This window comes from Xiphophorus hellerii, chromosome 7 (assembly GCF_003331165.1).
Source record: "Xiphophorus hellerii strain 12219 chromosome 7, Xiphophorus_hellerii-4.1, whole genome shotgun sequence".
In the NCBI taxonomy this organism is placed as follows: Eukaryota; Metazoa; Chordata; class Actinopteri; order Cyprinodontiformes; family Poeciliidae; genus Xiphophorus; species Xiphophorus hellerii.
Genome location: NC_045678.1, coordinates 3,704,110 through 3,732,023, shown reverse-complemented (window position 1 = coordinate 3,732,023; position 27,914 = coordinate 3,704,110). Strand labels below are relative to the sequence as shown.

Genomic DNA, 27,914 nt, shown 5'->3' with positions numbered 1-27,914 from the left:
TATTGAGGTTTTCATGCAGCTCTACTCAGTTTTGTTTCAGTCACATGTAACATGCTCAGTACACTACCCAGTCAGCAAGTATTAGATTATCAAGTCATCTTTCAATGATCAGTATTAAGAGTACATGAATAAAGGCAACTCCAGTCTATTCTTGTTTGGACAGCTTGCAAAGCTATATGATTTCTACATAGACCATATGCATGATTCTTTTGGTTTAATTAATGCTATATCCCATAACTATCTGCAGTTAAGCTCCAAATTGTTCATATCCTTTGAATATTAAATTTGAAAATGATTTCCATTCAACAAAGAAGTTTGTTTCCAATAGGAAATGAGACGGGCATCGCTCCAAAGTATTTATGTTGGAGTATAAAAACGCACGTTTCCTTAAACTATAACCACTGGAGGCACTCAGGTGGCCTCCATTCCACTCATTGTGAGATGACTAGCAACAGTTGGCTGGACCTCTATTGAATTAGGCTAGGTGTGAATATTTCTGCAGTCACTTGTTTTATGTTCATATTTGTATCTGCATGTCATTATTTTTAAAAATCAGTTTTCACTTTGATGTTAAAGAGATTTGTTTTGTTTGTTTTGGGGTAGGAAGGCTTGACAAAAAAAAAAAAAAAGGACACCAAATCGTGTTGTCTGTGATTTGTTTATAAAATCAATAAAAGGGTAAAACATACAAGGAGGTGAATACTTTTTTATAGACACTCGTATTTTGATTATTTATTCTATAGGTGGCCAGATTCAGTAAAATCATTACGCATTTGATACGATTTGACAGACAGGTATGACAGTAGCATATTTTATTTATTGTAACTTAATACTGTGTATCCTCACATCCTTAAAAAGTCTTAAATTCATGTATCTAAAATTAAGGCTTTAAAATGTATTAAATCAATTTTAAAAATCTTTGTCACAGGTCTTAAATTTTGTTCCTGACAGGACTAGATAATCTTGTTTCTCATGGACTTAACATAATCATTGCGTTCTGTGACATGAGGCGGTTCTGGTTACTGGCTCAGTATTGGCAGATGCCCGTTTTAAACTGACTTGTATTGTCAAGTCGCTGTCATTAACAACACTCTGCCTTGGAATTCCCTAAACTCCCGTTTACTCAGCTTAAGTAGCAGAAAGGGAAGACCCTGAAGGTACCTCATGAGCTCAGCTATTTGCTGGAATTCTTACAGGTCTATATGAGGACATGATTTCATCCGTTGGCTGCTACGGTCCCACTTTCAATGTAGCAGCAGGTCAGCTGCTCAAGCCTTATACGGCAGTCGACTTTGAGGTATTTCACCTTAATCCACTGCAAGAATTCGGTCCTACAACTTACAGAAACAGAGGGAATCAATGCAGGCATGGCTGGCTGTTTAGGAAAATCCTCTCCGTCCTCTTCCTGTTCTGCTTTGTTTCGTTCCTTGCTCTTCATTCATATCCAGAATGACAAAATAAAATAAAGTTCTTTCATCTTTTGCCCTTGTTTATTAAAATACTTATCATCATGTGCTTTGGAAGCACACGATGATCTCCCATCTTGTCTGCACAGACGTACCTGTGTGAATGTGTGTTCTGCTGTGGTGTTTTCTGTGTTTAAGTTGACACAGCTGGTGGGCAGGATGTCAGATTTAGACCTCTACGTCTGTTTGTAATTCTCCCCTAACAGAGCGCCCTTCCTTTGCTATAAATAGCCTCAGCATGTGTGTGTTTGTGTGCGACCCGCCTCGCCTCGCTGCGCCTGTAGAGAATGATGTTCTTGATGCTGAGCGTTTGCACGCTTGTGTGTGCTTAGTCTGTGACGCGCCCACTGTACCGTGCCCTGCTTTATTTGCTGTTTACGTCCAGCGTGTGTATGCGTGCGTGTGAAAGTTGATGTTGGTCGTAATGATGATGGCTCTGTGTACTGTTCCACATGGGGATTGATTCGCGGTGACACGGACACGCCACAGAGGGCAGGAAACCCATGTTCTTTTATTGAAAATACCTCTTTCAAGCACCTTTCTGTCGACCTTTGTTTGATTATCTCTCTGCCATCCCTCAACTTTATGTTCCTCCTGTAACGTGTGTCAACATCATCAGCTGGAACCATTACACGACAGCATTATGCTGAATTTTGGATTTCAGACGCAAGGCTTCACTTCAGCAAACGGAAAGAGAAGCAGGGCTTCTTAATAGGGATGCACCAGTCCACTTTTTTCACTTATGATACTGATATCTGAGCTAATGACTGATACCGATCCAATATGGAAAAACATGGTCGAGTTGTCTTAAAAGGATTTTTTTTAAACTCAGGCATAGATGTAGGCTACTTTAATCATTGATTTAGCTATTCAAAAGTTGCTTAGAGCTACAAAAGCAACAAATATCTTGGAATTGAATTCGCTTGTTTTTATATAAGATTTACAATACGGCTTTTACTTAGATGTCTAAGTAAATAAAAAAAATTTATTGATTAAGATGTGAAAATGTCAGCAGTTTGCAAAGTGTTGACAAAAAAAACATTACTTGCTCAATAAAAGGACATTCCTTATGGTATTAGTTAGAGATGCACTTTTTTCTATGAGGGGCCGTTTAGGACAAAATTTACGTTTTGTCTCTCACACACTACCAAAAAGTCTCGCATACTCCAAAAAAGTAGCCACGCACACTCCAAAAAATTACGTTTTGTCTCTCACACACTACCAAAAACTCTCGCATACTCCAAAAAAATAGCCTCGCACACTCCAAAAAATTACGTTTTGTCCCTCACACACTACCAAAAACTCTCGCATACTCCAAAAAAATAGCCTCGCATACTCAAAAAAATTACGTTTTGTCTCTCACACACTACCAAAAACTCTCGCATACTCAAAAAAAATACATTTTGTCTCTCACACACTACCAAAAACTCACGCATACTCAAAAAAATAGCCACGCACACTCAAAAATTACTCACGCACATTCAAAAAATACTCAAATTGCGTATACACACACTACTAAAATGTCACACACACACACACAAACGTTAACTTTCTCGCTCACATACACTACTACCAGCTCGCTCACATACACTACTACCAGCTCGCGCACATACACACAAACGTTAACTTTCTCGCTCACATACACTGCTAACAGCTCGCACACACACAGACGTTTATCTCTCACATACACAAGACTAAAGTTGAACACACACACAGTACTAAGACTCGTTTTATGTATGTGTGAGAGCGAGACTTTTTATGAATGTGTGAGAGCGAGACTTTTTATGAATGTGTGAGAGCGAGACTCTTTTTGAATGTGTGAGAGCGAGACTCTTTTTGAATGTGTGAGAGCGAGACTCTTTTTGAATGTGTGAGAGTTGATTAAAAATAGCAAAATTGCTGTAGTACAATCTGTCCACTGGGTGCCAGTATTACAGGAATTATTAACCGGCGCCAACTAGTGCCGAAGAAGAAAGAGTTTGCTATACCGAACATGGCTAACTCTAATTCGAAACGAGAGAGAATTGGTCAGGCAGCTGCCATTTTAAACACCATTCTATCTTCTCCGGAGGCAACCAGCACTTTGACAGGCGCATTAAACGATTCAACGACTGCCCGCAGTGCTACAATCTGGCACCCAGTGGACAGATTGTACTACAGCAATTTTGCTATTTTTAATCAATCAATCAGATTCATTTATTTCTATAGCACATTTAATCTACAAGAAAGTTAAACGTTCTATATATATTTAAAAGCACAAATATACTAAGTAATAGAACATACAGTGAGTCAACAATCGACACTTATAGTTTAGGATCTACGCATGCGCAGTTTGATCCAAAAATTATGCCCCGCCTCTTCCGTGACAACTCTCACACATTCAAAAAGAGTCTCGCTCTCACACATTCATAAAAAGTCTCGCTCTCACACATACATAAAACGAGTCTTAGTACTGTGTGTGTGTTCAACTTTAGTCTTGTGTATGTGAGAGATAAACGTCTGTGTGTGTGCGAGCTGTTAGCAGTGTGTGTGAGCGAGAAAGTTAACGTTTGTGTGTATGTGCGCGAGCTGGTAGTAGTGTATGTGAGCGAGCTGGTAGTAGTGTATGTGAGCGAGAAAGTTAACGTTTGTGAATGTGCGAGCTGTTAGTACAGTGTATGTGAGCGAGCTGATAGCAGTGTATGTGAGCGAGAAAGTTAACGTTTGTGTGTGTGTGTGTGTGACATTTTAGTAGTGTGTGTATACGCAATTTGAGTATTTTTTGAATGTGCGTGAGTAATTTTTGAGTATGCGAGGCTATTTTTTTGAGTATGCGTGAGTTTTTGGTAGTGTGTGAGAGACAAAACGTAATTTTTTTGAGTATGCGAGGCTATTTTTTTGGAGTATGCGAGAGTTTTTGGTAGTGTGTGAGAGACAAAACGTAATTTTTTGGAGTGTGCGTGGCTACTTTTTTGGAGTATGCGAGAGTTTTTGGTAGTGTGTGAGAGACAAAACGTAATTTTTTGGAGTGTGCGTGGCTACTTTTTTGGAGTATGCGAGACTTTTTGGTAGTGTGTGAGAGACAAAACGTAAATTTTGTCCTAAACGGCCCCTCATATTTTTCACTTACGATACAGACACCGATATCTGAGGTTTAGTATCGGCCGACACTGATCTGATACAGAAAAACATTACTGAATTGATATAAACCATTTTTTTGTTTTGCTTTTAAACAGACAGAAATGTACTGAATTAGAAATGTCTTATATAACACTTAACTAATCCAATAGATTCAAAATCTTGGTCATGTACAAACAGCACAACTTTAATTTGTTCAGTCAGTGCAATTAGGAGTACACCAGCCAATGTACTTTAAATGATAATAAATAAACTGAAATCGACAAAAACAATAACTCCTCTACTTTGGTCAAACATGCAAAAACTAAACTGCATCAAGTCTTGTTTCAAGTGGTTCAAAAGATGCAATTAGGAATTCTAAAAATAATGTAAAACAAATATTAAAGCATAGCATCACTCAGAGCACAAAGTATAGAATTAGACTGAATAGATCTGCCCTTATGGATTAGGCACATCTAGAGTTTTTTTTCAAAATCAGAACCGATACAGATATTAATATTGGATCAGTGCATCACTAACTGTAAATAATTTACGCCTGTTTTAAATGGTAAAGTGATGCTTTTACAACCCCAATTCTAATGAAGTTGAGACATTGTGTAAAACATAAAAGCAGAATTTGACATTTTTGGCACATGTCCAAATGCAATGAAAAAAAGTTAAATCGAAGATTCAACTGGTGGAGTCTCTAGTCTCTTATTTATTCGTCACTGAGTATGTGACGCATCTCTTTTAGGATTGTCAAACTGGCCTCCTCCAGTGTTTGTAATATTCTGTAAATGTTGTTGTGTTTAAAAGCTGATACTTCCAGGGTTCATTCTTCATCCGAAAGCTGTTGCTGCCTTCTCGGGGTTTTTTTTCCCTTCCATCTGTTCACTCTATCTTTGTTTGTTACTCTCTCCTTGACCCATTGCTTCACTGCCTGATGTGTGTTTAAACGTCTTTAGAGAAATGAGAGATTGGTGTGTGTGTGGGGGTGGGTGTGTGCGTGGGTGTGTGTGTGTGTCTGTGTAACAGGTCTTTTTCTTCTCGCCTGTTCCTCTCCTCCCATGTTTAAAATTACAGCTCACACACAGAGCACACACACGCACACCCGCCCCCCCCAGCCCTCCCTACACACAAAACAGCAGGCACTTTTTTATGTTGACAGATTCCCAGAAGGTGTTCCACATGTGAGAGTGAAGCTTTGTGTTGTTCTGTGATGGGGGGCGTCCATGAAACCGTTGTGTCTTTTCCCCCTGCAGACCAGCATAAAGGAAGGATTGTTGCTGAAACAGACGAGCTCCTTCCAGAGGTGGAAAAAGCGCTACTTCAAACTGAGAGGCCGAACTCTTTACTACGCCAAAGATGCCAAGGTAGCTCCACTCACTCCCCTTCCCCCCGTACACTGGAGAGCAGCATTTTGTAATGCAGTCTAGTTTAGATGGGAAGACCAAACTACTTTTAAAGACCAGCCTCATTTCTGTCTTTTTAACACCTCAAACAGTTCACTGTTGGGTTTGCAGACACTTTTCAGTTTGTTCAAACTTAGGGTGTTTTCACACCTGACAATTCGGTCCAGTTGGTGTGGTTTGGGACCAAAATTGCAACATGTTTTACATTTTCAGTTGTGTTTCTGTTTCACACTGATCTGTGTGAAAGAAAAACCTGTTCCTCCGCTCCCTCGTAGTGGCGCTGCACCAAGAACCACTGAAGGAAACAACACGAAACCTTTGAAGAAGACTTCACGAAATGTAAACAAAAATAGAGCAGAGTCAGATTCCAGCGGTTGTAGAATTTCTCTTTGGTAAAACTCCCCAAAAACGAGCCATTTCTCTTGCTAGCTCTACACTTGAGTGTTTGTTTTGGTTGTATTTACCCAGAATGCTCTCCCTATAGTGCGTTCCCTGCTTTTAGAGTGGGGTCAGGTTCGCTTGGTGTTCACATACGCATTCAGACCGCACCAGAGTTCACTTCCAACTGAACCCAGACTGAGGTTTTTAGAAGGACCAGAGTTTGTTTTATTGGTCCACATCAGAGTTTCATTACACATTCACACCTCCCCATAAGAACTTCCGTTTCTAGAAGAACCAAGTAGAGTTGCATTAAATTGGACTGAACAGGCCAGGTATGTATGCACCCTTAGAGTTAGTTCCTTCAGTCTTTCATAAAATCAGAAAGTGAGAATTTGCTACCTGCTAATAGGGATGACTATCTCTATATGAACTGTTCTAGTAGCCTAGCAACTGGAAGTATTATGAGTTAATTTAGGAGCATTTTGATGTGTGTTTGTTAGTTTTAGATGAAGCTGGAATGGTAGATCTCCTCTTGTTTTGTGTCATTTAAAATCAAACTAAGCTGGTTCTGCTGAATGTAAATTAACAGTAATTATATCAAAATTACAGTAATATCATTAGGATTTGTCAAACTCAATGCTTTCTCTAATTGCTACAATTAGCATATCTGTGTATAGCATCAAGACGTAAAAATTTCACGTGAATCTGTAAATTAAGCTCGTCCTAAGCTTTGTCTCATGCAGGTAAGAGACCAGCTACCCACTTGAATCAAAAACAACTTCTCTATTCACAGTTGTGAACAACTCTTTACTTTTCTGTCTTTTAACCTAACTCTCATGGAATGAAACACGGGTGTGTTTGTGTGTGTGTGTGTTTGCACGTGGACTAGTCTGGCAGCGCCTTGGCGCGGTGGCAGGAGCGGGCGCTGCGCAGGGTGTCCAGGAGCCGCGTGTGCTGGCGAGTCATGTCTGTGTGCTGGACGGGCGCGCGACGCTCCCCCCCACCCCTTGGTGCCAGTGGATCTGAGGAGGGCCTAGTGAGAATTCGGGTCAGAACGGCTAAGCCACGGGGCCAGACCCACAATATGCAGTAGTGCTGCATTCATGTCATAAGGCTGCAGAAGCGTTCAGTGCTCATTAAGTAACAGAATAAACCCTTATGGTTTTTCTGGATGGCATGAATGCACTGTATGTTAACATATAAGTCCAGATTTGGCTCCAAAGGGGTTTAGAGACTTTAAATCTTGAATAAGAGAATAGCATGGCTTTCTGTGACTGTAAAGGGGGACCAAATCAAGACTACTGAGAAGACGGTAGCTGTACTTAAATTGCAGATGTGCGCAAAACTTTGTTGATATTCCACTAATGTCAAAAATCACAATTTCGCAATTGCTTCCATTAAATAAGAATCATATTTAAAATCACACAAATAAGTTTTGTTCACTTAATAAGTCATTCAAAAACATGTCAAGCCATCATTCTTCTCCCACTTCCTGTTGTCTTCTTTGTTGTTTCTACCAGTAGTAACATCTGGTGGTTGATCATGTGACTTGTGTGATGCGGCAAAAGTGTTTCCGTTGCAGTTTTGCAAAATACACTAATTCTGATGCAGCCGAAAAACATCGAAAAAACTTTTTAAAAATTGGCATGTTTTCATTAGGCAAATTTATTTTCGAACTTCCAAATTGCGCAGTTATATGGTCAACGCAGTTAGTGGAGGACAAATCCTAAAGGAAGCTGATCTACATCCCAGATCAATCTGAAATGAGAGTAAAATAATTCATTTGAAACAGGTACAAAAATATGAGTTTAACTCTGTGGCCTTGTGTCATTTCTTTTTTAGAAATAAAAAAGAAACAATTTAAAATTACACAAATTGTTCCAATGAAATGCAAGCTGCTTGCGCAAGGCAGCGTGGAAACAGTGTTTAACACGGTATCAAAATGAAGATAAAAACGAATAAATGAAATAATAAATCAGTCAGTCTAACAATAATTGATCAAATGTCAGTAAAAAAAAATACTAAGAAATTAACATCCTTACTCTGCTTCTTCCCAGCTTTTTGTTCATTTCTTTCCAAACCCCATTATCAATAAGTAAAAACAATATTTCCAAACGCATAATGACACACAGCTGTGTGTCAGCAGGTGTAAGGAGCTCTTCGTTGAGAGAGTGGCTGTTTGTTTCACTATCGATTTTATGTTTGATCCAAGACACAAAAATAGGAACAAACAACAGTATAATTGAGGCACAGCAAGCCTCCTTCAGATGGGAATTGGGAACAAAATTAGAGATGGTGTACATACTGGAAAAGCAGTCAGTCCAGAAACAAAACCATCTAGAATCAAATATATGTATGAAAGGAACATTTTATTTAAATTTGAAAGGTTATAAAATGTAAAAAAAAAAAAAAGTCATAAAAACTATGAAAAATACTTTCAGTTTGATATGACTTTAAAACAAAGCTTAGATAACAATTATTTTTTAGTTTTAATTGTCTGTGAAGGTCAAACAAAAGTGCCAGAGATCAGCTGAAGGTCAAATGAAAAAGTCACCCAACAAGCCGTTCATTCATTATTCAGACTCCTTTAGAATGTAGAAATCATGTCTTCCACTACTGAACTATCACTGTTAGCCTCATTTGGTTTCTCAGTAGTCTTTCTTTTTGACCCATGTTGCTGCACAGTTTTTCTGTTCCCTGAAAAGTTTTTAGGTTTTCTGAAAAGCTGCAAAAATCCGCCTATTGTTATTTTAAAATTTCAGCCAATAAGAAAGTGTGACTAAAAAAATTTGTTTTTATTTGTTCTAAAAATTTATGAGCCAAACCAGTTGGTCAGTGAAGACAAAAAATAAATAAATGCTAGCTTAGAACATTTAAGAGAATACAGATTTTGTTTGTCTTACTGCATTTCAGAAAACCTCCAAACTTTCCTGTAGACTAATTTTAAGTGGAATGTAAAAGGAAGTAAAATCTTGTATTCGAGCTGGTTCTGTCCTTCTGTATAGCTGTAGTTAGTGTCCACTGTCCAACATATCCATCCTCTTAGTGTCTCTAAGATGGCCTGACTGGCTGTGCTGCCGTACAGAGGAACTCTAACCTCCTCACTGATCCTCACAGAGGCTTCATCTCAGCAGCCTTCAACTCGTCCTCCTCTCCTTCATCAAGCATCTCCTGACTTAGACACAAAATCAGCTTCAGTGCAAAGAAACACACAGCCAACATGGAAAAGAACCATGACAACAAAGAACCTATCCATTCATCCATCAGTCCGTCCGTCCGAGTTAGTGACTGTACTGGAGCCTCAGTGGTTCTACAGTCCATTCCAGAAGGCCGGTATCCGGGTTTTGTCCCCAGCAGAATGAAAGCTGTGAAAGCTGAAAGGATGAAGGAAAGGAGGCTAGCTCTGATTGCTGACATGCTGCCACTGAGCGCAACTGTGGAATTATGGGTAACACAGGTCTGAATGTCTGCATCTGTCCACCCATCTTTCAACTTTCACCACGGCTTTACACACATACAGTACATGCACACATATATAAGTGTGTGATATTGTGAGTAGCGCTGGTGGCATGACGGTGAGAACATTCATAGAAAAATAACAAGAGAAGTTACAATAACATGTCTCTTCCATACAGCCACCATCCACGCTCACAGTCATCCCAGCAACTTCTATGAACACACTTGTAGCTGTATGTGGAAATGCTGACACACACACACACCCCTACACACGCCCACACACACACACACACACCCAAACACACACACACACACCCCCACACACACACACACAGAGTAAGTGTTGGCTGGGATCCCTCCCTCTCCAGCCAGGCCTGTGGAGAGTGTTGTTGACTGGGCATTCCCTCTGACAGCTGTAGCAGCTCACTCCTCACACACACCCATACACGCACACACACGCAAACGCACACAGAGTCAGAGGGCATTCCTTTGACGGCATCGGGTTTTGGCCCACAGCCGTTTCAGCTCAGTGGCATGCCCTACACATCACAGCACACGTAGCATATCATGTTCCTGTTTGTAGTCGCCGGCTCTCCTCCATGCCTGACTCCAGCTCCAGCTCCAACGTTTAATAACACAAGGCCCATCCACCACTGTCATACGCAGGCCATTGTCATACAGGGAAAGAGGCGAAACAACATAGAAGGGAGCTCTAGCTCCTCAAAAGGTGTTAATTTGTGGTGAACATTTCTGCAGCTAACAACCTAACATGTTCTCACTTATTGTAAACTTTTATGTTAGGTTTTCAGGTTGTGACCTACCACGGTCTGATTTGTTAAAAAAAAAACCCTGCAATGTGAAGGTTTATTGCTGTGAAAAGCATTAATATCAAACACTTCTTGAGACTCTTTGTTTCTTCTGCTTGCTAGCTGTTAGCTAAATAATAATTTCTGCTTTCTGAATGCAAAGACGCTAATACTTAGTCGTCAAAGCTTCTAAAAAATACTAACTATCTGAATTATTCCTTTAAGCCAGAGGTGTCCAAAGATGGCAATTCAAGAACGATACAAATTCTGAAGATCTTTTATTTCTTATCGGGGCAAAATTACAAATAAAATAGACATTTTACAATAGAATATAGGCTACAGCACAAAGTATTCAGTAACCAGGCTTTTTGTGTCACATCTATCCAGCAGGCTTGGATGCACCCCGATCTGCTTTTAATGAATTTATTCAACTTGGCTTTTCAATTAAAGTGACACAAATATTGTTTGTGTTGCTCAGAATTGACGAAAAAGCTCTAGTTTTTTTTAGATAATTCTGAGCTTTAAAAGTCCTTTAAAAATTCACAAAGTGGACCGTCTCCTCTAAAGGGGTGAGCCTTCAAAACCCTTTTTATGTTTCGGTTCGACAGTAATTTACAACCCTTTCTAACAAAAATTGTGACTACTGATTTAATTCAAGTTTTACAGCTTTGTTTATTGTTGAGCAGGTAAAAAAAAAAAAATCACTGTACTTTGTTTTTCCTTTTTTCCCTCTTTTCTCCCCCCCTCCCTTTTCCTTTTGACAATTTTGGCCCATGTCACAAAAAGCTCGTACACCCCTGTGTTAAGGATTACCTCTGTGTCACATTTACGAAAACTTCATTTAGTTTAAGAGACAGTGACTAGTAAGGAAGCTTAATCCTGCTAGTGGGTGGTTAATAATAAGCTGTGTGCTGATTCAGTTTGACAATATCATAACAGATGGCACCAATTAATGATATGTGGCCATAACCTGATCCCTTCTATGAGATTAGTTTTGATCACGGAGGACTCCATATAGTCCAGAATGTGTAATATGACAGTAAGTGAAACCTATGGTTCACTTAGTGTTGTTTATGGCTTATTTTTTTTTGCATTTGTTGAAATTAATGATACAAACTAAACTATTGCAATAATACTCAGCTTATGCTGGCTTAGAAAAATGTTTGAAGACAGTGAGAAATGTTTTTAAGATTTTTTTTTTGTATTGTCCAGAAAGTGTTGTCCTTAATATTTGACATTTATTAGTTTCCATTTTATGCTAAAAAGTTTCCTTCTACGCTTTGCATCACATTTGTCCTCATACCGCAGATCACAACAGGCTCAGCTTAACCTGATGTGTTGTACATAATTGCAAAAAAAGCTTTTTTTTTTCGGTCTCATCTCTCTCCTTCCTCTTCATGCCTGGCCCCTCTCTTCGCTGCAGTCCCTTATCTTCGATGAGGTGGATCTATCAGATGCCAGTGTTGCAGAGTCCAGCACAAAGAATGTCAACAACAGCTTCACGGTGAGTGCTTCTTGTTGTGTTAATGCACACACACACACACACACACAGAGTTACAGTAGAAATGAAGACAGTCACAACCAACTGTTCGACTCATTTTCCTCACATTTTGAAGGTTTGGTGGGCTTACATTGCAGTCTGGGGGGAAACGGGAATAGAAACCTTACCCAACGCCAGCTTTAGACTCTAAAACCTGTTTGGTTTTTCATAGCGATCGCATTTTTTAGACCACTTCTAGTTTCAATATTAGTCTGATCTGCAGACACTATTTTTGGTTTAAAACAACAAGTAACAGCAGAAACACTTCCAGGTAACCAAACACAGCAATAAAAGATTATGAATGTGCCAGATTACCTGTCAACGATTACATGAATAGAAAACATCAGGATAGAGTTTATGTAACGTCTCCTGAGAAAAATAAAGTGGGTGGATCGTTTTAAATTGCATAAGGTTACGTCTGGCATTTACGTAACATTTATGAATATTTCTTAAACATTCTTCCCATATTTCATCACTCAGTTCTATGTTAAGCTCATCAGCCCAGGATTGTTTGTAACTAGCACTGTTATAAACGATTCCATAGAAAGAAGAGACAGCCCTGAGTGGCCCGGTTTAAAGTTGATCATCTCTTCCAATGTTTTAGAAAATTGACAACATTTTTATAAGACCTGAATGTAAAATAGTTACTCGATTGTGCTATGAAATGGTACTATGTGTCTGGAAAATACATAATACTGCCCCTTTAACGTTGGCTTAATGTACCATCAAATGTCGTCAGCCTTTATTCCGTCAGAATGCGCTCTCTCTCAGTCTCTCTACGCCTTGAGGTGGGGTTTTATCAGGCTGCCGCACAGGAAAATGGGCTTTGCTTGACATTTTGTTACATTTCCCATTATAACTTCATTACACGCTTCTCACCAAGACATTTCCTCTGGAGGGAAACAAAGCCATGTGAGTTGTTGCTCATTTTGCGTGTAGGAGGAACTTGAGAATTATGAGCAAAAAAAAAAAAAAAAAGAGGATAAAAGCAGAAAGTGAAAGACTTTGCGGTGCCCTCTGCTTTCTATAAATGACTCTTCCTCCCCAGGGATGTTGCTATAAAAAGAAGCGAAGAGGAGGAGGAGGAAGGCTTGGGAGCATTGCCCCAAGGGGAGCGTGCGGCTATTTTTAGCATTGCCTTGAAACGCTCCGCTGAGTGCCTAAGTGTGCCTGCTACATGCGTGTTATGATGGGGATCACGCACAGGGATGGCAGGATGTTGATGGTCAGTTCAATATTTTAGATATTTAGAAAGAAAATCCACGGATGTTTTAATACTGTTGATGGAGCTGAGCCACAACGGAAAGTCACGGTTTGGCAAAGGTTGAGTAAATACTGTAAAATAGTAGCTAAGGTGATCAGAACGAAGAGAAGAAGGAAGTGATGGAGAGAGTGAACAAAAAATAAGCAAGAATGTTGAGAGATGGAAGCGCCTACTGGACGTGCTATTGGTGCAAAGGCTAACACTCCGAAAGGGAGAGCAGCGAAGGAAATCCTGGAGTGATGTCACTTTGCCGCTGACTGCATTCGTACACATGCTCCCGAGGGGAAAGGAGAGACTGTGTGTGTGTGTGTGTGTGTGTGTAACGGGGGGGGGGGGGGGGGGGGGGCAGACGTTAGAGAAAGGAGTCTCGAGCCAGATCGCGGCGGGAGCGAGCGGCAAGACAAGAAAAGGGAGAGCAAGGGGACCGATGAAGAGGAAGAGGAAGGGAAAGACAGACGGAAGAGGAGGAATGGTGAAGCAGAGAGGTAACGCAGCCGGATTTGTTGTTCACCTGCAGCTGTTTTTTTTTTTGTTTTTTTAATATTTTCTTATGCATGCCGACCGACCAGGGGAACACCAGGCTTCACTGTTCATAGCAGAGACACGGCTGCCTTCTGGAAATCCGCACAGCCTGTCTGTGTTGCTCTGCGCCGTCGAGAGGATGACTGACGTTCCGCCGTTCTCTGCGCTGCTTGGTGCTGCTGCTTGGTAGAATTCATTGAGTCATGTCTGTGCAGAGATGCTTCACGCTTCATGCTCATCCGTGTGTGTGTGTGTGTGCATGTGGTGCAGAAGTCTCCTCAGGGCAGAGCAAGGACATTCTGAATGTGCAAACAACATCAGGAAACCGTATTATACAAGTTACAGAGACACAAATCATTCTACTCTCACCTATTAAAGCTTCCACCTACAACAGTTTTTATGTAACTAAACAAACACAGTAATAGTAATAAAGTACTAATATGAATAATGTAATGTGTTGAGAAAATTATTTGTTATTAGATATTTAGGGTGAAGCCTCTGAACAAAATGTTCCATCCGGGCGAGTCCTGACCTGACTTGAAGTAGTCTTCCCTGTAAACTCAGCCCATGGTTTCTCTGTTTCATCATATTTACTCTCTTAAGCTATAATATTGATGCATGGATTAAAGCAGAGCTACAGTATGTGTAGGGGTGTGTGTGTGTGTATTGATGAGGCTGTTGTAGCTTGTAGATGGAGCACCTTGAGCTCCACGTGAGGGAGCAGCACTCAGCCCAGCCCAAACACTGAAGTGGTCAGATTGTGGGCAGGAAAGCCCGCCTCTCGGCTTCCACGTCGGCCCTTAGTGAATTTACAGGGAAATTCACAACAAAGCGCTCCGTTTTCCTCTGTGTTTTCCAGTCACCTTCTTGCTATGAAATAAGTTATTTTTAGGGAGTTGTGATCATCCACTGCATTCAACTTTAGTATCTTTACAAGAACCTAATAAAGATTTTGAGTAATTGTTAAAAGGCTCACACGGGTTCCCTGTTGATGAGGCAGGTGTCATTCGTTATCTCTATTTGGGTGGGTGGTACAGATTTCAAGTTTTATCACAATATTTTGTGAGCCTCTTGTGATGAAAGTGACAAGAGGTATTTGTTTCTTCTTTTTTAGCTAGTTGTATGTTTGCGATTGTGTCACAGCAGTTATAGCCCCACAAACACAAACACTGCACTTGAAAAACATTCCGATGTGTAATACGCTTCTTATGGACGCCAGTCACATGAAGAAGTGTGATTTGTGTCACTAAGCTGCTCACAGTAACTGCATTTAATCTTATTTTCAAATTTAATGATGGCGCTCATTGAACAGTTCAGAAAATAAATCAAAATAATGCGGACAGTTTTTTGGGGGTGGTTAAGTGTCAATAGTTGTAATTTATTGGGTTGCTATGGAAATCTATGCCATAGACACAGCTGATATTACTCAGCTGTGTTTTTCTCAAATATTAGCAAAAAAACACGCTGAACTGAAAGTTTTCATTTTCACAGCAGCTTCTCTCATTAGATTCCTGAGCTGCTAAGTTTGCCTCTTTTTGGCGCCACTTGTTACTGCACAATGCACACTTGTCTGACCCATTCATCTCTGAAGGTCACTCATCAAGAGTGCTTTTCTACACTTGAGGGACGCCTGGCACCATTGCTTTTTTTCAAAACAGCCATTCCCAGTTTCCCCTGGCAACCAGACTTATCACCGCTCCGTTCCACACGTCGGACACATCAGAAAAGAAACACACGCACACGCAAACAGGAATGCATGCCGTGTACGCCAACATTCCCGGTTACTGTTCAGAAGTGAGGACGTGTTGTGATGACGGAGAAACAAAAGAGCGACTTCTCTAAGGAGCAACAGAGACAAACGAGGGGGGAAAGGCGGGCAGAACAGCACAGCCACTTGTGCATTGTAGCCGACTGAATGCCTGCATTTTCTCCTAACATGCACAGACACAGAGCTGCGTGAATGGAGTGTCACTGTCAGTAATTCAGAAGTCGTCGTCTCCACTTAACGGAGGAAGAAAGCTAATATAATTAGCTTTGTTACCAAAGGGAGGGATGACAAAAACACGCCTGGTGCTTAAAAACCTTGTTTGTTTGGAGAAGTTTTTAAGACTTTCCTTTCAGCTCTCAGGTGCTACTGAAAAGTTGGTTAACAGAAGAATGAAAGCAATCGATAAATTCAACAAGTTTCATTTCAAAAACACTCTTATCTTCAAAAAGTTTTTGTCAGTGGTGACGCTGTGGGCAGGAAAGTCCTCCAGTAGCAGTCACACATGCATGTGTTTGCAGCTCATGTTCCACGGTAACATGCGCAGAAAAAAAGAGAAATAAGGATCAACTTTAAAAAAAAATTTGTGTTCATTGGGCTCAAGTGATTGAACGAAGTTTTGTAAGGACACTCTGTGGGGACCCGGAAATTCAACCACACAGGAGTTTGCAAAGGAAAAAACAAGTTTAATTTAATTTTCAGATTCTGGTTGCTGCTCAGGATGTCAAACACAGCACTGAGAAAAGAGGGGAGAAGGCTGGTGATGCACTGATAAAGGAGGGGTAACTTAGAAATGTTCAGCTTAACTGACCTGTAGTGCAGTGGACGGGTGGAGCAGAGAAACCAGGTAGGACAGGTTGCTGTGGAATCAATTAAACGCTCTACAAGGAGAACCAAGAGGCAACACCCAGGAACTGAGACGGTAATCAGGCAGAGGTCATACACGGGAAGACAGAGAGAGCAAACTTAGCTTGAGGAGCAGGCAATACTCGGTGGTCGTGAGGCAAAGCTTGGGTCAGGGTCCAGAAATCCAGAACAGTTGGGATCCGTGAAGGGCTTGGCAGGGGGGGTCAATCCGTGGACAGAAAAGGGTCGAGGAAACACGGAAGGCTTGAAAGGAAACGCTGGATCTCTACTGGCTCATGGCTGTTGGTAATCTGGCTAGGAGGCAGAGGCTGAGAGGAGTTTAAGTAGGGCGGGGACCAGGTGGAACAGGCAAGCAATCTGGCGTGGCAGGTGAGCTGAATGAGTGTTTAAGCACAGCATGGACAGGACAGAACATGAATCATGACAAGTTTGAAAACTTAATAAGTTAACTTGGACAAATTTAATTGAATTACTTATTACCAATATATTTAAGTTGGATCACCTATTTTCTTTTTTCAGCATGTCCTGGATGACACCATCAGTTGTTGGCACCACTAATCCAACTCATTTGCTTTTGCCACTCCTCTTCAAATCTCTTATATAACTTAAAATGTATCTGCTGCTTAAGATAGTTTGAAATGTTAACTATGTGATCCTTTTGTCTTTGTTTAAAAATAGTAGTAGCTCTCATGCTCACATATAGTGAAGTCACATTTGTTTCCAGTATTAAAATAAAACTGACTTGACCTCTCACAGCAATGATAAACATGTTTCTTTGAACCGACTTTAGAAAATGACTCCTAATTGTGATTTCAGAATTACGTATAGCTCGAGTAAAACTGATACAATTTGCTACAAAATAGAGTAGGTTTTGTAAGTTGGTTCGAAGAAACATTTTTATTTCAGCGTAGAAGCATATTTTGAAGTTCTGAATCATTTTTGGGAGGAAAAAAAGCTTCACAAAAAGCAGAGAATGTAAATCAGCCGTATGGACTCTGATTGGTGTGTCTACATTCGTGTCTGTAGGGAATTTTTACAATCGCAGTCACAGTGCAACTAGAAGGTAAAAATTCTAAGGATCACAAGAATTTTAATCCTCACTCCCCAATAAACTGTGGCACTCTCCAGGCAACCGGCCTGCAGGCCCACAGGGTCCAAAGTGGAGGAAGATGTCATAAACGCTGCGTCACACAGGGGAGTTTTATGTAACCCCGCTCCGCCATATGTGCGTTCACACATGATTTCCTCCTGGTTTGCACTGCACAGCTTGTGACTTTGCTATCAAACAGACCAAGTGTTCTTCAGGAAGCTTAAATGTGTTGCTTAGAAATAGATTACTATTTTTTTTTTTTTGAGGGTTTGTTTTTTTTTCTAAGTTGCCGTTTGTTGCTTGTTTATTATCGACCGTGTTTTCTGATCAGGCTTTTCTGATACACGATGGCAACGTGTGGCTTTAAAGCAGATGGCTAGCAAGTGACCTCCAGCATGCAGAATGAAAAGCTAACACTGACACACACACAAACAAACAAACAAACGCATACACACACGGTATGGTGTTTACCTGCTGTTCTCCACACTTTCAGGAGAGCCTCAGGTGCAGCTTCAGACATGGCTGTGGTCAAGAAGCCAGGGGTTTGTTATGTGTGCGAGTGTGTGTTTGTGCTGCTGGGTAGGTGGACTACACACTCCCACGTTTATTCCAATTATTGTCACAAAGGGAGTGTAATTTAGAGAATGGACCTCCAGAGCAGCTGAATCTGTGCCTTCAAATTATTGTAAATAGTAATTCTTGAACTGCATGTTGAGAAATCAGCGATTTACACAACACAAAACCGCAGGCAGACATGGTATTAAGATTGTTTATTGGCTAAAGATTCTAAGATGTCAATGAAGCTGAAAAATTATAGGGGCAATGTTACGTAAAACCAACTTTTTTTTAGCTTTACATCTTGTTATAATGTTATTCCCTCGTCAAAAACATTTCTAGAGTGTTTCTTTGATTAATCTCCACGGCAACCATTCAGCTGTGCAAAACGCTTGGTGGATCCTAGCCCCGCCTTTGAGGACGAAGCTCCTCCTCTGAGCTGCAGTTTCCAAGCTTCTGCCTCACAGAGCAGCCACCACTCAGCTCCTTCAGACTAGCCAGCAGCAATTAGCAAACACCTGGTGGCACTGAACGTCCTCCAAGCTCTTTCTCTGTGATTTTGCTGAAGCACTAAGTATTCAACACATTCAGTGATTCCATTGCAGTTTTACCAAGGACATCTGTTTTGATGCAATTGAAAAACCACCTCATCCTAACGACGAAACGTTTTATAGAAAAACTTATTTTTTACGAAACTGCCCGCTAAGCAATTTTATTTTCCTACTTTCAATATGCGTGATTTTATGGTCAACCGCTGGTGTTTCTGTTCTCACTGCTGTGCAAAAGGGAAGCACAATCCAGAGAGAAGTGGCATGAATAAGTGATGTAGCGATGAACGGAAGCTGAATCAGGCGGCCTGTCTCCAGGGAGCGTCCTTTAAACGCGCACTAATGATCTCCGCCTGCCAGGACATTTCTGCCAGAAAGGGCGGACGCAGAGAGAAGGTTGGCAGAAGCGAAGAAAGCTGCCAACTCTAGAAGGTGTGAGTGGGCTGGAGTTAAAAGGAGTTGGAGGAAAAGAGGGAGGGAAGACAGGAGGAAGGTGGGGGCTCCTCGTCCTCTCTCTCTCTTTCTCTCTTGGCTCAGAGGCACCACTGGGAGGAGGAGGGAAGGCGACGGAAAAGCTTCCCTGTCATTTCAGCCACAGCGCCGTCCGTCCGTACGTCTTCCCTGCCTCACAGCATCTCTTCCTCTCTCTCTCCAGGTGATCACCCCGTTCCGTAGGCTCATCCTCTGCGCCGAGAACAGGAAAGAGATGGAGGACTGGATCAGTTCGCTCAAGTCCGTCCAGTCCAGGGAGCATTACGAGGTAAGGGGCGCTTTCTAAACGAGATCCGAGCCTCTTCCCCCGTCCTGGGATTTCCAAACGTCAGAGCGACAGCAGATCTGACGTTAAGGCGTGTCCTCTCCGCTCGTGGGACGCTTCGTCGGTTGACAGTTGAATATTGTCGGGGAAAAGCGGGATAAAAGCCGTAGCTTGTTGCAGTGAAATCTGGCTTCATGTGTGGAGGTTCGAAGATATTCAAAGTATCACATGGATCTGGTGTGCTCACATGTGCATAAACTGTGTGGGCAACAAAAAAAAAAAAGGGATAAAAGCGTCAACAGCAAATTTTGTTTTGCAGTTGCAGCCTCACTGGATCCCATCTCCAACAAACTTGCAGCACAACAGTTGAGTTCTATCTGAGCAGTTTTTCTGCACACACACACACCCTCGCACGCCCGCACACACACACATACAAAAAGAAAAAAATCAAGCCCCCTTGTACGGAAATCCCTGCTGTCAACAGAGATGTGAGCACTGATGGTGACAGGTTGTGGCAGGCTCAGGGCCGGGGGACAGGAGCACAGGCGCGCGGCGGCTCTTATTTCAGAGGGGAGATCTTATATAAGACCCCCCATCACTGCACCGCAGTGCAGCAGCAACCCCAGAGCTGGCTCGCCACGGGGAACACACATGTACACCCCTGCACACAACACACACACATACACACACCAAGCTGAGCTGCACGGACCAGACAGGCTTTGATTTAAAAGTGGTGCTGTGAGGATGTCCCATTTAGCAGTGGAACCTGTTACAGTTTGCACTTTACAACAAACCCCCCCCCCCAAACTGGGATGGGGGCTGCGCCCACTGCTGCAGACGCAACGCCCACGCTGGAATGCTGCGCTGCTCGCATCACCTCCGCTGTGGTCTCCAACTTCCACATGCATGGAAGCTTCCGGGGGTCCAGCCGCTCCTGCAGAATCACGGGTTACACACGTTTAGGAGTCCTGATGGAAACCCTCTATGCTGCTAATGTCAAATTCAAGGCCTAGAGGCCAAATCCAGCCCACCGTACCTTTTTCTGTGACCCTCTAGACTCTGAAACATGTAAAGAGAACTTTCAAGATAACAACTGTTATCTGTAACTGTTAGCTATTATTTCACCAACCAAATCAAAGTAGTTTTCATCAATCATTTCCTCCTGTTTTTGCGATTACCCAGTCATGGAAATTCATGCAAAATCAACAGATCCCCACACTTTGTAGTGCTGAATTTATTGCAGATTTTCTGAAAAAATTGTCAAAAACTTTGGCTCTAAGTGTCTGCTTACTAAGGGGCGGGGGCATTGTGGACTTTATTTTTTGACAGTATTTTGTGGAATTATTGTGATAATAAAAGTGACAATAAGAATTATTTATTACTTCTTTGTCATGTAAATCTGGATTTGGATGCGACTACATGGCAACTCAACCTTAACTCCACCAACACAAAAACTTTGTATCACTAAACTGCATTTTATCATATTTTAAAATTTATTGAAATTTATTGATACTTAATTAAAAAAAATGTGGCGAAAATAGCCAATCTAACAAGCTTTACTATATGCATAGATTTGGGGGGGGATAAATACAAATTCTTATTCTGATCAGAAATGTATCATGATACATGATAAATGATCAGTTATAAACGATACGATACATGCCAGCCTCTACTACTTACTCCCACCTGCAGATGGCAGTATTTCCTTCTTCCACTACTAAACTATTTACTCGGCCTCACTATTTCTCATGTATGGGACAAATATCGCAACAGTTCTTGCAAATATTTCTAAATAAGCACCACAAAATCTGTGATTTTGATTGCAAAAAAGAACCACAAAAACAATCACAAAATCTTGGAGGGACTGATGACTGTGAAAAGATGTTTATTATTATTTAAATATAAGTAGTACTTGTCAAATGCATACACAGCTATTTATTAATATTTTAACAGTTTGCTGATGGATTTTATTATTTTATTTTATTTTATTTATTACAACCAACCCTTTGAGAGCATTCATGATCTTGATGTCGCCCAAAATGAAAATGAGTTTAACACCCATGTTCTAGTACAACTGAACTGATTGAGCTGCAGTTATTATCTTATGGGAAATGCTTCAAAGTAAAGAAAGAATTGACAGAAGCTGGATTTGTTTGGAATTATTTCATTTTTGTGTCAGAATTTCATGCGTTGTTATCTTGGAACAATGTGTGTGTGTGTTTTTTTTTTACTGCCGAATCTCATTCTCAGCTTGTCTGGACACCCAGTCTGGATTCTATTCCATTTCTTCTCAAAAATCTAGAAAATCTGAGTTCTGCCTTTGAAATCCAACATGGCTGCCACAAATCTAAAACATTGTAAAAGTTGCATCATTTTATGCAGTAGCACACACTAACACCCTCTAGGTAACAGTTTAATGGATGCAAATACATCCTGGTTATCAATATTATTACAGATTTCTTTTAAATGATGGTGATTGGCTCCACTTGCTGCTAGTCCTTGAAATAGGAAAGGTTAGTAAGACATGAAACAGAGAAACCTTGACCATTTCAGGTTGTTCATGTTTCCTTGAAAAGTCTTTAAAAGTCTTCAATTTATGTATCTAAAATTAAGGCCCTAAAATGTTAAATGTGAGTTGGCCTTAAATACATCAATCATAGGTCTTAAATGTTGTAGCAGGACTTTCTAATCTAGTATATGTAGTTTTCTGGCAGGCAAAAGTTTGAGCTACCGCTAACTAGATGCTAACATACAATAGCTAGTTCATTTTCTTTTTTTTTGTTTTTTGCATCTGTCGTGGGTAAGTGTAAATTTATCGCCAGTTGACTGGACGTTTGTTTTTGCCACTGGCTCACTTGCCTGTGTACATTCTGTGCACAAAATGTCTTTTAAACTAGGCACAATGGGGGTTTAGGGTTTAGGGAACCTTGAAGTGTGAAAAGCACAAAACTGCTCATAAGAGCCACATACATTTCACATATCCAGAAATGTCAAAAGTCATGCTTTTCCTGATTGTTTTAATTCAATTCAATGTGTTGCTAAAAAGGTCTAAAAAAGCCTTAAATTTGACTTACATTGTTTAAACTCTACATTTGAACATCTAACTAACATCTATGTTACATGGCGCCCTTCACTGGTCGAAATATCTCAACTTTATTATGTGCTGCGTTTAAAACGTGTGGATTTTAACATCGTTCAAAATCTTTATGCGGTCGACTGAAAGCAGCAGAAGAAAGATTTAAAAAAATAATCAGATGTCCGCTATATGTCAGCCTGCATTATAAGTTGTCATTTAGTGCTTGCACGACCAATACGTCATTGTGTGCTGCAGCTCGCTAACTAGCGACGCTCCGCTGCAGAGCAGCTCTCTGTGCATCAGACAGTGATGGGAAAGGAGCAGCCCATGCGTTAAAACTGAGGGCAGGGGTGGGGGTGTTGGCAGTCTGTCGCCCCATGACAAGCTGGGAATGAGAATGTGTTGATTGTCATCACTTAGTGCACTGTACTTGCTCTTCTCTGACTGTTTTTTCTCAGTGCTGCCAACCTGTTTTAACTTCTCCTTTGTCAGACGGCACAGTTTAATGTGGAACATTTCTCAGGGATGCACAACTGGTACGCCTGCTCCCACGCACGGCCCACCTTCTGCAACGTCTGTAAAGACAGCTTGTCTGGGGTCACATCTCATGGCCTCTCCTGCGAAGGTAAACGCCACAATGCTTCACATACGCACACACGCCAAAAACAAAGTAGGATTATTGCTTTCTGTCTTTCTTGTGTTTCAAACTTGCATATTTTGTCACAAAAGGTTTTTCTGGGAATGATTTGCACAACATGAAGAGTCTCAGCTGAAATGTGCAGTCTTAAAGGAGCAGCATTGTGTAAAATTGACTTTTTGGACCTTTACATTGTTTTATAATGTTACGCCCTCATTATAAACAGAGCTGCAGTGTAATTTTGATTCTTTCATGCATGTTTGAGAACTTCTCTATTCACTGTCATGACATAGTGACAGTTTTAACAAATATGTAAAACTTTTTTTAAAATAAAACTTTCATAGATGCATTAAAAAAAGTAAGTTGGCCTTCAATATGTCAATCACAGGTCTTACATTTTGACGTTCTGATCTCGGATGTGTAGTTTTCTGTTAGACAGAAGCTTGAGTCACACACAGACATCTTCATCGCGCTTGAGGCTGCTGCTAACTAGCTGCTGCTGCTAACTAGCTGCTAACATACTACAACTTTAAGGGTGTGAATACATTTGTGAGGCTGTGTATTTTTGCAAATGACATTCGTCATCACTCCATGCACCAAAAGAGTTAGCATGAAAAAAGCAGTCGGCGGTGCCCAGTAGAACTACAGTGTCCATAACAACAGATTAGTCTTTATTGGGCTCTGGATACATCACTTCAATTTCCATACACAAAATTTAAGACTCCCAAATTACCCATAATGCTACCTTGCTGGTTACCAATGTCATGTTCTGTCCTTGCAAACACAGGATCAGCTAACAAACAAAGCCCTCCTGCAGCCAACACAATAGTTGACTGCAGGAGGGCTCAACCTCTTGGTGGCTCATTTTGGCATCAGATCTTTAAGGACGGCCAAGCTACTGACCCATAGCTACTTTGGCAAGGTCACTGCTGCACAAGACCTTTCAAGTCACAAAGAGGAAGAAGTTATTTATATTTTTGCCAAAGTCTGCTGGAAAGCAGCAGATTAGGTTTAGTGAAGCCAGCGTGAACCTTGGCAGCGCTCTGGGCTGTGGAGCGGGATGCCTATCACAATCACGGCTTGAGGTGCAGGAACAGGAAGGTGCTGGCATTAAAACTAAACATGCCATGCCATATAGGTTTCATGTTATGCTGTGTGTTAGATAATCGTTGACTCGGTTACTCTTTTAGCATTCACACCATGCCCCTTTGTCATTAGCGGAGAGAAAACTGCTAATCTTGTGGCTGACATTATACCTCTTCACCTTCTCTGTGAAGGAAAGTGTAAGGTGAGGTGTTGAAGGGAATCAGGTTAACAAGAGAGAATGAGATTTTTCTTTTTGCCTGCTGGTAGTTGGTGCTACGTGGCATTGATGCGCAGCAGAACATAATGAGAACCATCGGCATGTTCCTTATGCTATTTTAGCTAACTTTTACCTGTGAGGTGTGGGAAAGTGCATCCATCCAATATCAGAGGAAGAAACCTAGTTTCTTCTTGGTTCTCATCATCATCTCCAACGAGGTCAGGTTTGGTCCATAGCACTTGAGAACTGCCAATTTTATAAAGGGGCAGTATTATGCATTTTCCAGCCACATAATGCCATTTTATAGCACAATCAAGTAACTGTGTGTCCTTCAGTTGTTATAAGAGCTCTACATATGTCAAATATGACTCAAAAGAAATTTAACATTTTAATATTTAAAGCCTTGAAAATGGGCCTTTGTCTCTTTAAAGCCTCCGACTCTTTCTGAAACTCCACCTTCAGGACGTCATCACAACATGGCTCCTTTATTAAGCCCTTAACATTTTTACAGCATTGCACTGAGAAGTAGCTCCTATAAACAGCTCAGTAGATGCACGGGTCCAGCAGCTGTTTGCTAATTGCTGCTAGCTAGTCTGAAGGAGCTGAGTGGGGAAATCGTGGGGGAGAGTGACTCTGTGAGGCAGAAGCTCACGAGCTTTGAAACATAGCACTGACTGGAAGGTCCACCCAGGTGTTTTGCGCAGCTGAATGGTTGCCATGGAGATTAAAGGGTTTCTCAAACATGCATGAAAGAATCAAAGCAACACTCCAGGAATGTTTGTTATGAGGGAATTACATTATAACATGATGTAAAGCTCAAAAACAATTCTCTTTCAAAATATACTGTGAAAGTGTACTGCCCCTTTAAATACAAAACCAATAATCACAAGATTATGTTGGGAACATGCCGATGATTCTCATATGTTTTACATCTGTAATGGTTAGACAAAGTGTAACCATTAGAAACATTAGAGATGCACCGATTGCAATTTTTAGATTGCTGTTAAAATGCACATTGTTAAACTGTAGAATGATGATACTATTATTTATTATTAAGGGAGTTAATACTAATAGATAAATAGATGACAAATCTTCTTTCTACTTGGATAAAATAACAATACCGTGTATACAGTGAACCCTCGTTTTTCGCGGGGGTTACGTTCCAAAAAGAACCAGTGATAGGCGAAATCCACGAAGTAGAAACCTTTTTTTTTTTTTTTTTTACAATTATTATACAATAAAATACTCCATAATACATTGAAACCAAAGAACAAAACCTTTTTACAGGCCCAAACATTTGTTTAACAAATAAAAGTACTGTATAAATTTTTTATTTTTTTTTTACAAATAACTACCGTACTGTAGAATAATAATTTTAATCATATATACGAACTGAAGGCGGATTCCCGTTCCCGATTTGCGGAGATCGGCGCCGCACCACCGTGACCCGAGTCATTGGATTAGAACGGGAGAAAATAAAAAAATGATTCTGAAAAAAAAAAATACAAAGTACAGTAGGACAAATTGTGACTCGCGTGTATTTCACTGCTTTTTTGACTGAGCCGCTGCATCCTGACTCCGCTCTGTAGCGTTTTTTTTCTTTTCTTCTAAAGCCAGCGGTGCAGGTGTGTTTTTTCGAGAGAAGAACATAGTTATCGGTAGCTGTTGTCGCTCTTCTTTCTTCTGGGCAAAAGAATTCTTATAAACCGACATGCCACCATCGATTATGTTAAATATGGCAAGCTGTTTTATGTACGTGTACATATTAAACCGCAACGTTATTGACACACAGGTAGAGAAGAAGCGGAGAGACTGTTTAGCCAATCAGAATGCAGAACACAATGCACGATGCAAATCCGTGAAAGGTGAGCCGCGATATAGCGAGGGTTCACTGTATAGTGAAATAAAACCATAATTTATCCATAAACAGACCAAAATTGCAAAACATTCTCTCAGCCAATGAATCCGGGTTTTGTGACAGATTTATTTAGACTAATAAAACCCATTAAAAAAAAAACTTTGGTATTTCTTTATAAAACAAACTGTAACTCACTATATATCTAAAAAATGTACCACGTTACAAGGTCCTCAGCTTTCTTCAATATTATTAATAAGTGTCATCTCATCAAGCTTAATTGTGGAGAGCAAAAAACTTTTATTGTGTTTGATTTTATTTATTATTTCATTTAATGTAACAATCAATAACAATTTTCTGTTTTTGAACACTTAATAATAATGTTTAATATCCTTTTATAGACACTTTGTCCCAGTTTTAGAGAAGATTTCTATAAGGAGAAGATTAGCTGCGTTTTGTCTTGTTTATCTCTTCTTATTGAACATATCGATCCAGAAGCATTAACTTTAGATTTGGCCTAAATCCCACAACACACTGTTTTTGAAGACATGGCTGGTGTTTATTATATAATGAAAATAAGCAAAAGGTAAGTGTGTGGCAGCATGAGCGACGACTCAATAAAACTGGAGGAAAAGACAGCATGAGGAGAAAATAAAGCAGAGATATGTTTGTCAAACTTCAAGTGCAGGCAACCAATCACAGCAAAGCAACACGGCTTAAATTTCCCTTCGATTTCCTGAGCAGGGCAGTCAGCGGGGATTGATTTGTGCTACCTACGTCCTCTGCCCCTTTATATTTAATACACAGACACTCATAGTCCCAGAGACGGCATTTGCTTCCAGTCTGGTCTGTGGACGCCTGGCCATTAACAATCTGTGGTATCATGTCCCCTGAATTCTCTTAATGTTCTGCTAATGCTCTCTAACAGCATTTTGTGGTAGATGAGATTGAAACATTGATTGTTGCCCCCGGATATGACTTGGACTTGTAGTATCTGTGTTGTCTGCAGGATGACAACATTGCGTGTGTGTGTATTAGTTTATGTGTGGGCGTGCGTGTGTGTGTTAATGTTGTACATGAGCTGAGTGGAGTGGGGCGGGTGGAAGGAAAGTTCTCCAGAGTACGGACATTATTCATGAGTCTGCTAAGAGCTTCGTCTCTTCTGGAGGAAAAGGCGAGAGCAGTCTCTCTGTTTGGGGCGTGTAGGAGGGAAATGTTCACGCTATATTTTCTACATGCCACTCTGATCGGTTAATCACTGCAGTCGGTTTCAACGCGTTAAAAGTTGGTGCATCTCTTCATTCACGCCCAGCGAGCCTTAAGACACAGCCGATGAACGTCAAAGTCACTTTGTGACAATACGAAATAAATTAGTTAAGAGAGATTGTGTTTTTCACTTTGCCTGTGTCAGAAAAGTAGGTTGTGATAGCCCTCTTGTTTCTTTCCATTAAAGCAAACAGAAGACATGCAGCTTAGCTTAGCTGTCATACAGTTTCTTAGCCCGCTCCTCACACATAT

The 27,914-nt window shown here is 40.7% G+C and overlaps 1 protein-coding gene across 7 annotated transcripts in view; it reads left to right on the top strand.

Annotated features, from left to right (window-relative positions):
• dgkh (diacylglycerol kinase, eta) overlaps window positions 1–27,914 on the top strand; it is a 65,198-nt gene that overhangs the window by 10,997 nt on the left and 26,287 nt on the right. For 4 of the 7 annotated variants that reach the window (XM_032566997.1, XM_032566996.1, XM_032566993.1 and 1 more), the window contains exons 3-7: window positions 5,825–5,935; window positions 7,245–7,403; window positions 12,041–12,121; window positions 19,424–19,528; window positions 23,094–23,226. In XM_032566997.1, the coding sequence (XP_032422888.1) occupies window positions 5,825–5,935; window positions 7,245–7,403; window positions 12,041–12,121; window positions 19,424–19,528; window positions 23,094–23,226 (589 nt within the window). Of the gene's footprint in view, window positions 1–5,824; window positions 5,936–7,244; window positions 7,404–12,040; window positions 12,122–13,771; window positions 13,907–19,423; window positions 19,529–23,093; window positions 23,227–27,914 lie in introns of those variants that run through there. The other 3 variants (XM_032566995.1, XM_032566999.1, XM_032567000.1) reach the window with 3 other exon arrangements.